Below are 15,257 nucleotides of genomic sequence, written 5' to 3'. Positions count from 1 at the left end.
ATCTTACTCAGCTACGATTGATCACCAAAGGAGAAAGATAGACTATTTAGTTTAGTCTGTAATAAATTGTTTAATATGGATATTCCGTACTCACTTCCTCAAGGAATTACATTGGTACCTTGGTCGAAGAACAGCTTAGTCTATGAACAACTTGGATTAAGAACTCTACAAACCCAGAAGTAGGTGTTTTGGTTTGTGAACTTTGCCTTGGAAGCCGAACATGTTCCGCTTCCTGTTGAGTGTGTTCCATTTGTCAACTGAGTCCCCCGCTGCTTTGGGAAAGCACACCTTGGTTTAAGAACGCTTTGGTTTAAGAAGGGACTTCCGGAATGGATTAAGTTCATAAACCAAAGATTTATACAAAGATTGTCAAAACAAAAATTTCACAGCAATCCTGAGCTATGGTTGGCAGCAGCAGAGCAACAGATCTGAAGCCCTGGTAGCTCATGCTAGGTCAGAGCCACCACATCTGAAGCCCTGGTAGCTCATGCTGGGTCAGAGCCACCACATCTGAAGCCCTGGTAGCTCATGCTGGGTCAGAGCCACCACATCTGAAGCCCTGGTAGCTCATGCTCGGTCAGGGCAGGTAGAGGGAAAGGCTAGCTTCATTTGTGTGTGAGAGAGAAGCCCAGATCAAGCCCCTTTCAGAGGAATGGATGGGTTTAGGATGCAGAGATCTGGCCGTGCTCTGCTTTATCCCATTCTGGGGTTCTGTGCTGGCTGCCACCAGCAGTCGTGTTCGATCCATCAAGCTTTCCATGATGACATGGGGGGGCTCTGGTGGACAATAGCAGCGGGTGGGGGACCTCTTTCACATTCCTCCAGCAGCACAGAACCATGGGGTAAGATTTTGCACAGTAAATAGCTAAAGAAAAAAGGCTAAAGTCTTTTGCAGAAAGGGGGAGGGTTGCAGGTATTAGTAAAAAAATGAATTGGAAAATGCAGTGTTCTTTTCTAGGAAGCCAGTGACACTGCTGACACTGCAACAGATCTGATCAACACTGAATAAAACATGAAAAACACATATAAAGGAGTGATGCAGAAGTTAACTGTATCTGGCTAATTTTTCATTGTTTCATTGCTTGCCATTACACTTCTGCTTATTCGTTAAGAATGCAAGTCAGTATTTCTGACACTTCACTGTCATTTTGTGTATCACTTTGAAATAGACTGAGTGTTGGTAGTTTTGGTGTCGTATTCTGCTGCCACTGCTGAAATAGTTTGATGGAATTTGATACGTTTTTAATGATGGATTCGTACTGCTGTTTTGTTTCTTGTTCATATATGGTTGAATTTCCCTCTGCTCCTATTGGAGGAAGAGCAGGATACAATGTGTACATGATGTAGGTATAACTAAGTAAATAATGTTTTTTGCTGCTTTTAGGATCCATATCTGAATAGGTTTTTCCAGCAGTGCCAAAAAAGGAACAGGGATCTCTCCCAACCACCTACCTCAAACTTTATCATCTCCTGTAAGGTAAGATGATAAATGATAATTGCAGTGTTTATGATAATGATGTATTTGATAGTAGTGATAAAGATGAGCTTACCACTAAGTAATGCTTTGTTTTGACTTTGCCTTTTGAATAACTCCCATTGTATCAGTTTTAGAAATGCACACATATTCACAATAATGGATGCCACGTTGCTGAATAGCTCCAAAGCAGCTTTGCAAATGACACTGATCACACACAGCCCCCCCCCCCAAGGTTTAGCCCAAAAGTTACAGGCCCATGGCAAATGTTAAATACCATTAAACCCATTACACCATGGGCTGCTAAAAAAAACGGAAATTATCCTACTCTCTCCCAAATGAAAAAAAAAATCACCCTGCCTGGTCACATTGGTGTATCATTTATTTACCACCGGTGATCAGGCAAGTGGCTATTTACAAGGTTGTTCTGGAGTATTCAAGAAAACTCCAGGGTACACAATATTTGCTTTCCATATTTGACTCCCAGGAACCAAATGACCTTTTGTGTTGCTGTTTAGCTACTGTCCTTCCCATTCATTATGTGAGTGCATAGGTGGTAGAACGCCATAAGAGCACCCCTATGTCCTGAGACCCAAAGCGGCTTGTGTAGCAGCATAGACTGAGCACAACATATTGCTGGTGCTTACCAGAGAGAGGGTAAGGCGTGAGCTGTTTGGGAATGTAATCTCAAGAGCATCTGATTGGCTCTGTTGTGCCACACAACCCTGAACTCCCTTTCCTTACCGCTCACGCTGTGTTTGGAAGCCAGGAGGTCAGCAATGCCCCATGTACAGCACTGCATGCCTAATACCATAAGAGGAGCCATGCCAGAGACTCATCTAGTCTAGCCTTCTGTTCCCACAGTGAGTGACCAGATGTGTTTGGGAAGCACACAGGCAGGATATGAGCGAAATAGTTATCTCCTGTTCATGTTCCCCAGCAACTGGCATTCAGGCATGATGACTCTGATCCGTGGGGGGGGGGGGAATAATATATAGCCATCATTGATAGTTTTGATGTCATTTATCATGACCAGGCATTCTTTTATTCTCCCTGAATGTGTATAATCCCCTTTTAAAGTCATGAAAGTTGGAGGAATCACTGCAGCTTGTCCTAGGACACCAAGTTTAGGTTCACTGTTATTTGAACAAGAATTGTCTTATTTGCAGATGATCAACTTACCCCTTTAAAACTAGCTCGCAACTCTTTGTCCATCACTATTTCTGATGTCACTTTTGTCATGAGGTAAATGTGCATATTGCAGTTTGTGATCCATGATGCTCTTGGAACAGCCATTCACGTGTTTTGATTCAAGAGCATTTCCAAAAATTAAATTTAGCTACTTTGAAGCATTATGTCATTCTTTTTGAGGTTTTCCTCATTCAAACAGCTGCAACATACAGAGGAAGTAACAGGATGAGGAAATGTGGTCATTAACTACACCCCTCCCTTTGCGGTCAATTTTCCATAGCTCAGTCTTTAGCAATTTGCTGGCACTAAGGCTTCTCTTGAGATTTCATAAGTCAGCCTTCGCCAATGTATAGCCTTTCAGAGGTTTCGAACTACTGCCTGGAGCTGATGGGAGTTGTAGTCCAAAACCTCTGAAGGGTACCAGGTTGGCGAAGACTGCCTTAAGGTTTAGAAAACAGCAAGCTATTGCAGAGAAAATTCTCCATGAATCTTGATATTAATTCATTTTTCACACTTCCCTTTGTCCAAGAAGCTCACAATAGCATACACTGGGTCACTGTATCTTTTCCTTTCTTAACTTTGTCATTGTTGCCTAACCATGCAAGGAGAGAAGATTTCAGAAATAGACACCTAATGCTGGTTAAGTTGAGAAATTGTTATCAGATCAGTGGCAACTCCATTGGACATGCATAAATCCAAACCACATCTCCCTGCTCCATGTTCAACACCTGAACAGATACTGTATACTGCTCTGGCTCTATCTTTGCATACCTATTTAAAATACAGTTTAAATCATACATGATTTGGGTACAACTGTTTCTACAGCAAAATATAACTCTACTTTGATGAAATTACATTAATGTGCAGTTGTCACAAAGCAGCAGAGGATCTGTCTGTCTTTACATGTATTTTTGTTTCTTAATCAGAATTTGCTCAAAATTGAGAGGATCCATGTCATCGTGAATTTTCTGCCTGTGATTCTGAACCAGCTCTTCTGGGTACTTGTACAGAATAAGGAGGATGAGATTACAACTGCTGTGACCAGGTTTATTTTCCATTGTATTTGTTTCATGTTTGCCTTGTGTCCTGGGAACATAGGAAGTTGCTTTAGTCCCTCTAGTTCAGTACTGTGCAAACTTACCTGTCAGGTGGGGGTCTCTTCCAGCTGTACCTGGAGAATCTGGGACCTTCTCCATGGAAAACAGCTACACCCTTCCCAGCAGGTGTCATACAACCTCTAGTCACTTAAACTGAAATTGGGAGTGCCGCTTTAATTTTAAAAATGCATTCATGTTTGAAAACATCTATATATGCAGTTTTTTCAGAGGGGAAGAGGCAATTTTCTGTGATCATCTCACCTACACCAAAGAGGTTACATTTATGGGAAGAGACGGGCAGAATAACTAAGACTGTATTTAGAAGGCAGTTCCGCATGGCACATCTCTTGATTATCTATGTATTTATTTTTGCCTTCGGAATGTCTCGATGAAGTTTTCAGTTCACTTTCACTAAAATCACCAAGCAGAATTTTGCAGCTGACTTCACAGAGGCCACAAACTTTGCTAAATAATCCAATATGGTTTTTGACATATGTAAAGTTGGGTCCATTTCCTTATGCCCAAACTCCAGAGTAGATTGTGAAGTCCAGAATGAATTTTTGTAGAAAGTAGTGCTTCCATTTTTAATCCAATGAAAAATGCTGGATTTCTTCTTCTTCTTTCATTTCTGAACTAACTGCCTTAGTTTCATAGGCAGAACAGCACTGGAGTTTTATGATACCTTCATTAAAATCTATATACAGTATTAGAATGTTTATCGGCTTCGAAGGTAGGAAACTGCCTTATATGCAGTCACATCATTGGTCCCTGTAGCACAGTACTGCTGACTAAAAATAAACATAAAAAAGCAAATATGGAGCAATGCATTTATCCTGAAGTTATCCTGTGCAGCAGTGCTCCCAAAGCAGCTAGAAATGCAAGCCCCTAGAATCTCCCTAGAAATGCAAGCCCCTAGAATCTTAGCTGTTGGCTTCTAGAACCCAAGTCAACCAGTTCTAGCTCCACGCATGTGCATTTTTAGAAAATTATAAAAAAAATTGCAAGCTAAAACAGGTTTGGGGAGCTCCTTAGGTTCAGAAAAAAAACAACCCCTTAATTCAGTGCTTTTCAACCTTGAATGATGCTCCTTGAATGATGGTCAGGGGTTCCGTGGGCAACACTGGCCTCTGTCCCTCTTTCTTTCTTTCTTTCTTTCTTTCTTTCTTTCTTTCTTTCTTTCTTTCTTTCTTTCTTTCTTTCTTTCCTTCCCTCCCTCCTCTGCCCTGAGGACTCCCAAGAAGAGAGGAGAGGAGGCTGAGGGAACACTCCACAAGAAAGGGTGTTTGGAATAGGGTGAGAGGCTGCCAGCTCTGCAGGCAAGGGGTGACATTACTCGGCTCCTGAGCCCCAGAGAAAGAATGTAGTTGGTTAAGGGAGCCGTGGACTCAAAAAGGTTGAAAACCTCTGCCTTAATTAATTGAATTTTCTTAAGTTTCATGTTGAATGTCAAACAACTCCAAGGGAAAAGGTATATCTTCATGATCATTCAATAATTTAACTTTACAGGGTGCTTACTGATATTGTTGCCAAGTTCCATGAAGAACAATTAGACCACTGTATCCAGACATATGTAAAGGTAAGAGCATTTAACTCACTTTTTTGATCATCTTTGTTACGTTACATACCTATCTCAGGTTTCCTCTCTGATAGTAAGTTGCATTTACATTGTTGTAAGAGGTGTGTTATCTTCCTTTTTAGCTAACTGTGGTGATTTCATCAATTGTTCCTCTTACAAGGAATTGACAAATGGTCAAATTGGCTTCAGTGGTCAATTTCAGTAATGATGCTTTTCTGTGTGCTTTGAAATTGCTTGTGCCGTAATACTTCCTTAGTTTTTCCCCATTATTTTCTTAAGAAACTTTTTTTTATTTGTCCAAATTACAGTGCTTTTGTACCTGCTTATGGTATGTTAAATATTTTTAATCTTCCAGCATGATTCTTTGCACATTATCATGAGTCTGCACTGCTTGTTATGCCCCTTCTCCATTCACTTCTCACTCAAAACTGCCATTGAACTTGCCGGGATATTTAGGAAGCTGGCACCGAGTACCTTAAAACCATATCCTTGTGTACAGAAATTCAGTGCAACCACTTAGAAGTCCCTGCTTCAGACCTCCATTAGACTAACTTCCTAAAAGGAGAAAGAATATTCCCAGCTGATGGGGATACATCCTTAGTAGATGGGGAAGTGATACTTTTTTGCATGTACATACATAGAGCTCTATGCACATCCAGTACATTACATGCAGTCTTTTTACCAATACCACCCTTGGGGCAGATAGAAATCATGCATCATCAGACATGTGCATAGGAGTCCAGGGTGCTAAGTGGTTTCCAATTAGCTAAGTACTGCAAACACCCTATTTTTTTCAAAAGCCAATCCACGGACCCCCCTACTTTTGAAAATGTTGATACGTCTATGGTAGCTTTTGTGGTGTGAATGGTGTTACACACCTCCTGGGTGGGTTACACGGACTGCCTGGCATCCGTGGACTTACATGCAGTTCCTAGATCTGTTTGGTATCTTCCAGTTTATGGATTTCTGAAATGAGATGTACCACTTTATGTGCTGCTTACAATACAGGGACACGGGTGGCGCTGAGGTCTAAACCACTGAGCCTCTTGGACTTGCCAATCAGAAGGTCATAGGTTCAAATCCCCACGATGGGGTGAGCTCCCGTTGCTCTGTCCCAGCTCCTGCCCACCGAGCAGTTCAAAAGCATGCCAGTGCAAGTAGATAAATAGGTACCTCTGCGGCAGGAAGGTAAACGACGTTTCTGTGCACTCTGGTTTCTGTCACGGTGTTCCATTGCACCAGAAGCGGGTAAGTCATGCTTGCCACATGACTCGAAAATCTGTCTGTGGAGAAACGCTGGCTCCCTCGGCCTGAAAGCAGGATGAGCGCTGCAACCCAATAGTCGCCTTAATTGTCCAGGGGTCCTTTACCTTAACTTTTCCTTTACAATACAGAACTGCAGCTTAATAGATAATAATGAACCATGTGATCTTCTCCAGTAGCAATACAAAATAACAGCTTGATTTACAAATAAGTTCCAAGCGTTGCCTGCCGACATGCCTATCCCCAGACAAATCTGACTTTGCAGTCTCTTGGAGGGATGGCAAAGACCTAGAACAGCTTGCGCTTACCAGGACCCCTGCATACGTTTTTGACTACATCTCCCATGAAACCCAGCCAGCAGGGCCTTGGAGCCTGGGGCTGAATGGAGTTGAAATCCATATCATCTGGAGTCACCAGGTTAGAAAGGACTGAACTGGATCATATTGAACACATTCCCATGAAATGTTTCCATATGAGAATCTCTACTGTACACATATCGCAACAAAAATTCCTTGAAGTAAGAAAAAAGAAATAGTGTGAATCAACTCACAGACATTGGCAAGCCTCATACAAACTAGCTCAAAAGCAACAGTTTACAAAATTCTGAGTTTCAATGAACAAAGGAATAAGAAAATTCAGAGAGCAGTTGGTGCCAGCCTTCACCTCTGGCTTGGAGTTACACCGTATTAGTCCAGCCACTTAGAGGATTTCTAGAGAATAAGTGGTCTATAATTTTTGTTAAAAGAATAAACTAGTGGATTTAGGGCTGATTCACATGTGCATGTACATAGCTTCAGAATCATTGCTCAGTGATTTTCTGCCGAATGTTTTTAAAGGGAATGTGTGAACTGCTTCCATTGTAAAGCATTGTGTTTGAGATGATATGAGAGGTCTAACTGTGGTGTTTGATATGTGATAGCTATTTCATCCATGCAGTTCATCCTCGAAACAAAAAGTGAATGTATTCATACTCACTATTAGGCTATGAGTGTACAGTAGTTGAAACACTTTAGGACAGCAATGACCTAAAGCTAAGAATTACGGTTATCAGTCCTTGTCTGTATTAGGGTGAGATTTACTAAGTTCTGCATCCATATATTGTCACAGATCACAAAGATTTGCAGTTATCTCAGGCAGATATGCCATCAGAAATATTAAGTGTTGGGATATAAATCCTTTACTGCTTGTCTTTGTGCCTAGAAGAGGCATAACAAAAAAGAAATTGAATCTATAGTAGTTATACATTTTTGTGAGAACAAAACAAGAAACACTTTTTTCATTTGGTTCTCTCAGAGTATTACACTGCTGAATTTTGGTGTAAAGAAAGCTTACACCTATGATGAGTAAAATAATAAAGTGAGTGTGATAAAGGAAATTAAACACCTTTCTTATGTTCAAATTGTAATTGGATACAGTATACAAGTGTGGGTTACATGAATATTTTGGTGAATGGAATAAAGTAGTATTCATTCTGTATGCTTGTTGTTTTTTAGTGAGGGTTTAAGTGCTTATTGCTAGGAACAGTGCCGGATTATCAAATAGGCAGAGAAAGCACTGGGCTATAGGCCCCATGCCTTTTAGGGGCCCCACAACAATGGATCAAAATAATATTGACTTCATCTTGAAAGGACATTACAATCGAGCTTTCTTATTTCAATGTTATCCCACTAGAGACTGCCATGGGGCCTCGGGACTTCCACGGGATTTAATCTAGCACTGGCTAGAGGAAAAAATGGGCAATGGATAGAAAAACTACCTTGCAAGAGAAAGAAACAACTCCATAATTAACAAATATTCTAAAGAATGTCAAGGGCTATTCTGCAGTTGTAGCTAAGAGAATGAGCTGTGAATCAGGCAGCCTGAATTTTACCTTTGACATGAAATCACTATGTGGCCTTTAACAAGCCACTCCCTCTCAGTCTCAATCCTCCAACTGCTGCAAAGGGATATTAATATACCTCACAGTGTTGTTGTAAGGATTCAAACAAGGTAACAGCCCAGTTCATACATCATGATGAACCCCATTCACAAAAGGAGGAGACAAGCCACAGCCCCTGGCTAGCATCATGGCCATACCAGAGATCATGGTTTGTTTCGCACCCAACAAACCATGATCTGTAGCCAAGATTTGCTCTTGGCCTACTTCTGATTTGCTGGAGTGAAAGAAATCACAACACATGGTTTGGATGTAATGCTAAGCCAGGGTTTGTGGGAAAAGAGGGGAAGAATGAAACAATCACACTCGTGTATAATAAGCCATGCTTTATACTTACCATAATGTGCAAATGCAGTCAATGGATGTTAAGTTTTTTGAACACTCAGAAGTGTTTACAAGTAATTGTTGTTGTTGCTGCTGCTGCTGTTCTATGATTTGGACTTTGGCAGCAGGTCAGCATCTGCTGCAAATGAATTCTTCCCCTTTCCCCTTCTTCAGATATTCGTCGCAAAGCATGATGCCATTCTTCTGCATGACGATATCAAAATATGCATTATCCCTATATAAATCAGGAAAGAAAGAGATGCTGTAGGCCAGGTGTGGGGGATCTTTGGCCCTCCAGATGGTGCTGAACTACAACTTCCATCAGCCCCAGCAAATGTCACCAGTGGTCGGGGATGATGGGTTTTGTAGTTCAGCAATATTTGGATTTCACATAATTGCTATAGGAGTCTGTTCTTTCAGACTGTAGCCTTGCATCTCCTATAGCGTCAAGTTCCAACCTAAGAAGAGTGTGTGATGAAAGGTTTATTAGGGAACAATTTCAAAATCAGTTAAGTTTAATGCTGCTTCACAACATACGCAGTACCTAATTCCTTGTACAAGTCACATTCCATTAGCCAAATTATGCCTGGAGTGACAGTGAAGCAAAGCTGAGATGTAGTGTATTGTTCAGGTGTAAATGACTGAGGAATGTGTAAGTGTTTAATTAGTTGTTGCTAAAAGTATTCTCTGACTTAATATGCAGCATTGGTTGAATGGCTGGTTTGCCCCTTCGTCCCATATTTCAGAAAAAACGTTAAATGTGCGAGTTTCTACATTTCATACATTTCCAGATTGGCCAGTAAGGAGAGTTTATTGCTAAAGAATGGTGCATGTGCAAAATAATTGCATTTGTTGATGATTTTGTGCTGCCAAGATTGATGCTTTAATATTTAAATGTATGTGTTCAACATTTAATTGCCTATTTCAAAAGGCATGTTTTGAAGGTGTTGCTATTCACCATTATCAGAAGACTTGGCTTCTGTGAGTAAACTTAAAAGTGGTGTGACCCTTTAGGGGGCGGAAAAGAGTGTGAATCAAGCATTAATGATTCTTATACCAAACTTGTAGGTAAAATAGGAATGTGGATCCAAAGGAGTCATGCTTCTACTCATTTGTTAGTAGATCATGATTGCCCTGTAAAATGAGTTTTTGTTTCTTTGTTTTACAAAACTGCCATAACATTTACTTCAAGGGTTGGCTCTGTCCACACTTTGGTGCAGGGTCCAGTCTTCTCATGATTTGGAAACCAAAGAGCAGGGGATCAGTTAATGAAACCAAAAATTTCCAGAGTAGGTGCTGCATACACACTATTCCTCTAAAGTACAATCAAAGCGCATTCCCCCCCCCTCGAATAATTATGGGCATTGTAGTTTGTTGCTAGGAATTGTAACTCTTTGATGGGTAAGGCACAGCGACCAGAATTCTTTGAAGGAAAGAATGTGCTTTGAATGTGTTGTAAATATATAGTGTGTATGCATCCATATTCACAGTACAATTCTATACCCAGGAAGGAAACCCACTGAGTTCAAAGGACCTTTCTCCCAAATTCAGCTATACCTGAGAGTAATCCTCATTAAACTCAGCAAGGCTTACTTCTGAGCAGACTTGTGAAGGATTTCACTTCTTTTTAATTACATAATAGCCCAGTCACCACCATTACAAGTATTTGCATTAAAAACTCTGCAGTTTGATAAACAAAAAGATATGGAGATTCTGATTAACGCCATGGCCTCAAACATTCATATATAATTCATACATACATACATCCTGTTCCTGCATACACACACACACACACACACACACACACACACACATGGTACCTCAGTTTAAGAACAGTCCAGTTTAAGAACAATTTGGTTTACAAACTCCACAAAACCGGAAGTAGTGTCCCAGTTTGAGAACTATACCTTGGTCTAAGAACGGAAGCTGAATGGTGGAAGGACACCAGCCGCAGGAGGCCTCATTAGGGAAAGCGCGCCTCAGTTTAAGGACGATTTTGGTTTAAGAACGGACTTCCGGAACGGATTAAGTTCGTAAACCGAGGTACCACTGTATCTAGAAAGCATATAACTCCTCTTGAACCTGAGGACTCTGAATTGATACACATCTTCCTTTCATTCTGCTTGAGAAAGGGGAATTGAGAAATCAGTGTAATAAATTCTGCTTCAAATATAAAGACCACTGTGACACTTCTGTTATTTCTGTCAGATGTCAATCATTTCAAGCAAATAGGAATGTTACACTGAGTCTTGTGAGACCAGCCTTCTCACTGCCAACTATTCCTCTGTGATTGTGGATGATGTTATTATTATTATTATTATTATTATTATTATTATGTTTTTAGTATGTATTCAAGACCAAGTCATTTGAAGAAAGAACAGTTCACGAGGAGCTGGCCAAGAATATGACCGGTCTGCTGAAGTCAAATGAGCAAAGAACAGTAAAACATGTTTTAAAGGTGAATCTTTCTCCTTTTCCCAAGCTACAAGTTCTAGAAAGGTTTGCATAGATTTACCATTTTCTTCATGCTCCTTTTTGTATGTTGTTGGCTTTTTACTGCTCCATACACCAGAGAGTGCTTCACTTCATTTGTGTTTGTGAACAGAGCTGCTTGCATAAACAGATCTTCCCAACTGGGTGCCCCTTGAAGTTCATATGGGATTCTTGACTGGGGTGTCAGCATTTAAAGCTTATGGAGATATGGGATGAGATCCAATGTGGCATTTGCACATGAAGTTTGAGAGTTACATTGCACAAGCTGTAGTGCACTAGCTTAACTGTCACCTAGTAATAGGAACAGTTGTCCTAGGGTTTGCACAACATATTTTACAAGTGCAAGGCACCCATTAGATTCAGTTGTTGCCCTACTCTAATCTAGAAATCACCCTGAAGTCTGAAAGTTCACACCAATTTGATCATTCAGTTTTGGTTATTAATTAAATGAGTGCTATATGCTCTATGGACAGCTATTAACTTATTAGTGGGTTGTTGTTTTTAATGAAATTATAGTACATTGCTTCTGTATTCACAAGTATACAAACTGGGAATTAAATTAGATCCCTGATTATAGAAGAGCAAGTCCGTTTTCCCAGTGTTCACAATCTTGCCAGCAGCTTCTGAAAACAAGATGGCAATATGTGGAATATTTGGACCATTGAAACTCCAAATGTGTTTGGTATTTTTTTGTAGAACTTTTGTTCGTCCCTCAGGTAAATTACAGAGATCATTCTGATTTTAGGAACTATAAAGTAAGGGTGAATGAGGAAAAGAAAGAAATGAGCATTGCTGTCATTGTGATAACTTGCTGCTCTCTCTCTTTTTCAATTTTAATAGCACTCCTGGTTCTTTTTTGCAATTATCTTAAAATCAATGGCTCAGCATTTGGTGGATACAAAGAGAGTACAGGTAAGACTATATGTGCTGCTCTCCATTATGAATAAGCAGATATCAGTCTTTACACAGACACACATTTAAAATACCTTACTTGGGGGGGACACATCCCTGAGCATAAAAAGACACTTTGGCATATGCCCATTGTCACACACACACACACACACACACACACCACACACTGCAGATAATTTGTATTAAACACCTCTATATATACTCAAACGCTGAAGTTAAAGGCAGAGCTATGCAGCTAAGAAAATGTGTAGCTTGGCCCACAGACAAACGGTCAGCAGAATCAAATGTGTATCTGGCAGAGAAATGAGGCAACAGCAACACATCTTCTGTTTCCAAGAGATAATTGCACAGAGTGTGCATGACATAATCCTTATCTTGTTCCGTCTGGTAGAGCCAAGGCTGTGATTACTCCACAGTCCCAATTATATTTCATTAGGCTGTCAGGTAAACACTTTCTTAAGCATAGTTTCCCCCCCCCTCTCCAAAATAAGCTAAGTAAAAAAACAACAAATTCATTAATATCCCCTCCCTTCCCCTTAAAAAGTAGCATTTGCCAGGATCCAAAGATGTGTGAGCTAGTGCATAGACTGTTGCTTCTCACAGTTAATAATATAATGGCTGCATTCTGTATAATGGCTGCATGTACTCTGTATGCTGGAGGTTCCCAGTTTAATCCCCAGTATCACCACTTTAGAGTGACCTCTTAAGAGAGACCTCTGCCTGAGATCTCAGAGAGAGCTGCTGCCAATCAGTGTAGACAGTGTTGGATTAGATCAGGCATCCCCAAACTGCGGCCCTCCAGATGTTTTGGCCTACAACTCCCATGATCCCTAGCTAACAGGACCCGTGGTCGGGGAAGATGGGAATTGTAGTCCAAAACATCTGGAGGGCCGAAGTTTGGGGATGCCTGGATTAGATGGTCTGACTCAATATAAGGTAGCATTGTACATTTTTGTGCTCTCAGGGCACATCAAATGTAATTTTGGAGCATGGGTGGGGCTTCCAGATGTACTGCAACATCCATTCTCCCTCACAGTTGGCCATGCTGGTAGGACTTATAGGAGCTCAAATAAAATTAATTTTTAATTGTTACAAGCAATAGCCAGTAGTTGAACAACATCGAGAGGTTCACAGATGCAACCATCCTTCTGGAAGACCCCTCCCCCTTTCTTTGATTGGAGAGCTGCTGCTCAGTCAAAATAGACAATACTGCGTTAGATGGATCAATGGTTTGTCTTACTATAAGTAGGTTCCTATGCAAAATTGATATAATTACCTCTTCCTCCCTTCCAATACATGGTTCTGAATCTACATTGTGATCAGCTGCCACTGTGGAACCTGCCACCTGAGGCAGTTGTCTCAGCTGGCTTCATGGGTGGGCCACTCTACCTAACAACCTATTCATGAGTAATACCATCAAATTCTCCTATAGAGAGCTTTGAAAGTTGTGGCTTTGTTGGGTTTTGTGGGCTGGGGAGACACTGGGGAACTTTGAATGGTGGCAGGGTTAAATTTATATTCTAAAGAAGTCATCCACTGTCTGTTCAGATGCCTCGCACTCAGAGATTTCCTGAATCATTCCAAAATGAGCTGGATACGCTCATCATGGTGATTTCAGATCATGTTGTTTGGAAACACAGGGATGCTCTTGAAGAGACAAGGAATGCAAATCATAGCATTGGCAGGTTTCTGAAGGTAAGATGCTTTTACCGCAAATAGCCTTTACTTAGCCTTGATATGGTCTGATCTATATTTTACAGCATGGATGGAGAACTTATAGCGCTCCAAAGGTTATTGGACTCCAATTCCCCGGCCAGGCCAGCCAATGGTTAGGCATGATGGGAGTTGTAGTCCAGCAGTATCTGGAGGTTCCCCAGCCCTGTTTTGCAACATACGTAAAGCCACTGCAAACAGTGTGAATTTTCTACATGTTGCTGACACAGCATAATGTTAGTTACAGGCAGGTAGCCGTGTTGGTCTGGTATAGTCTTATTTTGCTTTGACAACATAATGTGTTACACTACAATGTTAAAAGTCTTATGTGCTACGTTTAAATGTTTCTGGGCACCTGGTAAGCAGCGCTACGTTGTTTGCCTTCAGCTTGGAACAGTCAGAACCTGGAAGCTGTGCAGCTACACTCCATGTGGAGAAGCTCATGCTAATTTAGCATACTATGCAACTTTATTGTACTACCTTTCAGTTTGTATTTATGGCCCTTTATAGAACCAGACACCTGGTTTTCACTGAAACTAATTCTGGCAAATCACAGCTTGCAGAGAAAATATATTTCTAGTGCCATGTCAAAATAGTGGATATATTGGGTGGGTGGGGGGGAATTGAATCCATGTTTGTCAAACCTATAGTTGGGCTTCTAGGCAATGCCTTACACTGGCTCCCCCCTCTCTGCAAATAAAGAACCCACATTACTGCGACTCTTCATCTCTTAGTTCCATTTACACAAGGAGACTTCCTTGTTGAGCTGAAAACTGCTGGCAAATATTTGGTCCCCAAGACCAGATATGGTCCACAGTAAATTTATTGTTTGACAGGATGGTGATAACTTTGGTGCTTTGTTGCCTTCCTTCTGCTAATACAATCCCTTTCCGAGGTGAATGATTAAAATAGCTCAATTTTTATTCTTAGCGTTGTTTCACATTCATGGACCGTGGATTTGTTTTTAAGATGATCAACAGCTATATAAGCATGTTTGGACCAGGTGACCACAAGGTAAGATAAATTATGTGTGTTGAAATGTACAGCCCGGTTCTTCAGCACCTGAAAGAATCGGGATCAATATGAAGAGAGTGTTGGTCTCTACAAGATATTACTTTTCTGTTGCATTTATAATCAAAGCTTTACCAAAACGTAAGTGGAAGCAGTTATGCAACATTTGTCTATACAGTGCAGCCCCTAAAGCTATACCCCCAAGACTTCAGACGCCTCCAGACTATTATTTTATTGAGGGTGCATTCTAGCCCAGTAATAATGCAT

The 15,257-nt window shown here is 40.8% G+C and overlaps 1 protein-coding gene across 10 annotated transcripts in view; it reads left to right on the top strand.

Annotated features, from left to right (window-relative positions):
- Positions 1-15,257, top strand: part of DOCK10 (dedicator of cytokinesis 10) — a 177,961-nt gene that overhangs the window by 119,259 nt on the left and 43,445 nt on the right. For all 10 annotated transcript variants that reach the window (XM_088669021.1, XM_035132552.3, XM_035132549.3 and 7 more), the window contains exons 23-29: positions 1,385-1,477; positions 3,592-3,710; positions 5,269-5,338; positions 11,206-11,319; positions 12,195-12,266; positions 13,815-13,961; positions 14,910-14,993. In XM_088669021.1, the coding sequence (XP_088525147.1) occupies positions 1,385-1,477; positions 3,592-3,710; positions 5,269-5,338; positions 11,206-11,319; positions 12,195-12,266; positions 13,815-13,961; positions 14,910-14,993 (699 nt within the window). The remainder of the gene's footprint in view (positions 1-1,384; positions 1,478-3,591; positions 3,711-5,268; positions 5,339-11,205; positions 11,320-12,194; positions 12,267-13,814; positions 13,962-14,909; positions 14,994-15,257) is intronic.

The sequence above is a fragment of the Zootoca vivipara genome, chromosome 5, assembly GCF_965207765.1.
Source record: "Zootoca vivipara chromosome 5, rZooViv2.hap1.1, whole genome shotgun sequence".
In the NCBI taxonomy this organism is placed as follows: domain Eukaryota; kingdom Metazoa; phylum Chordata; class Lepidosauria; order Squamata; family Lacertidae; genus Zootoca; species Zootoca vivipara.
Note: the sequence above shows the minus strand (reverse complement) of the source record. Positions and strands in the feature narration are given on the sequence as shown.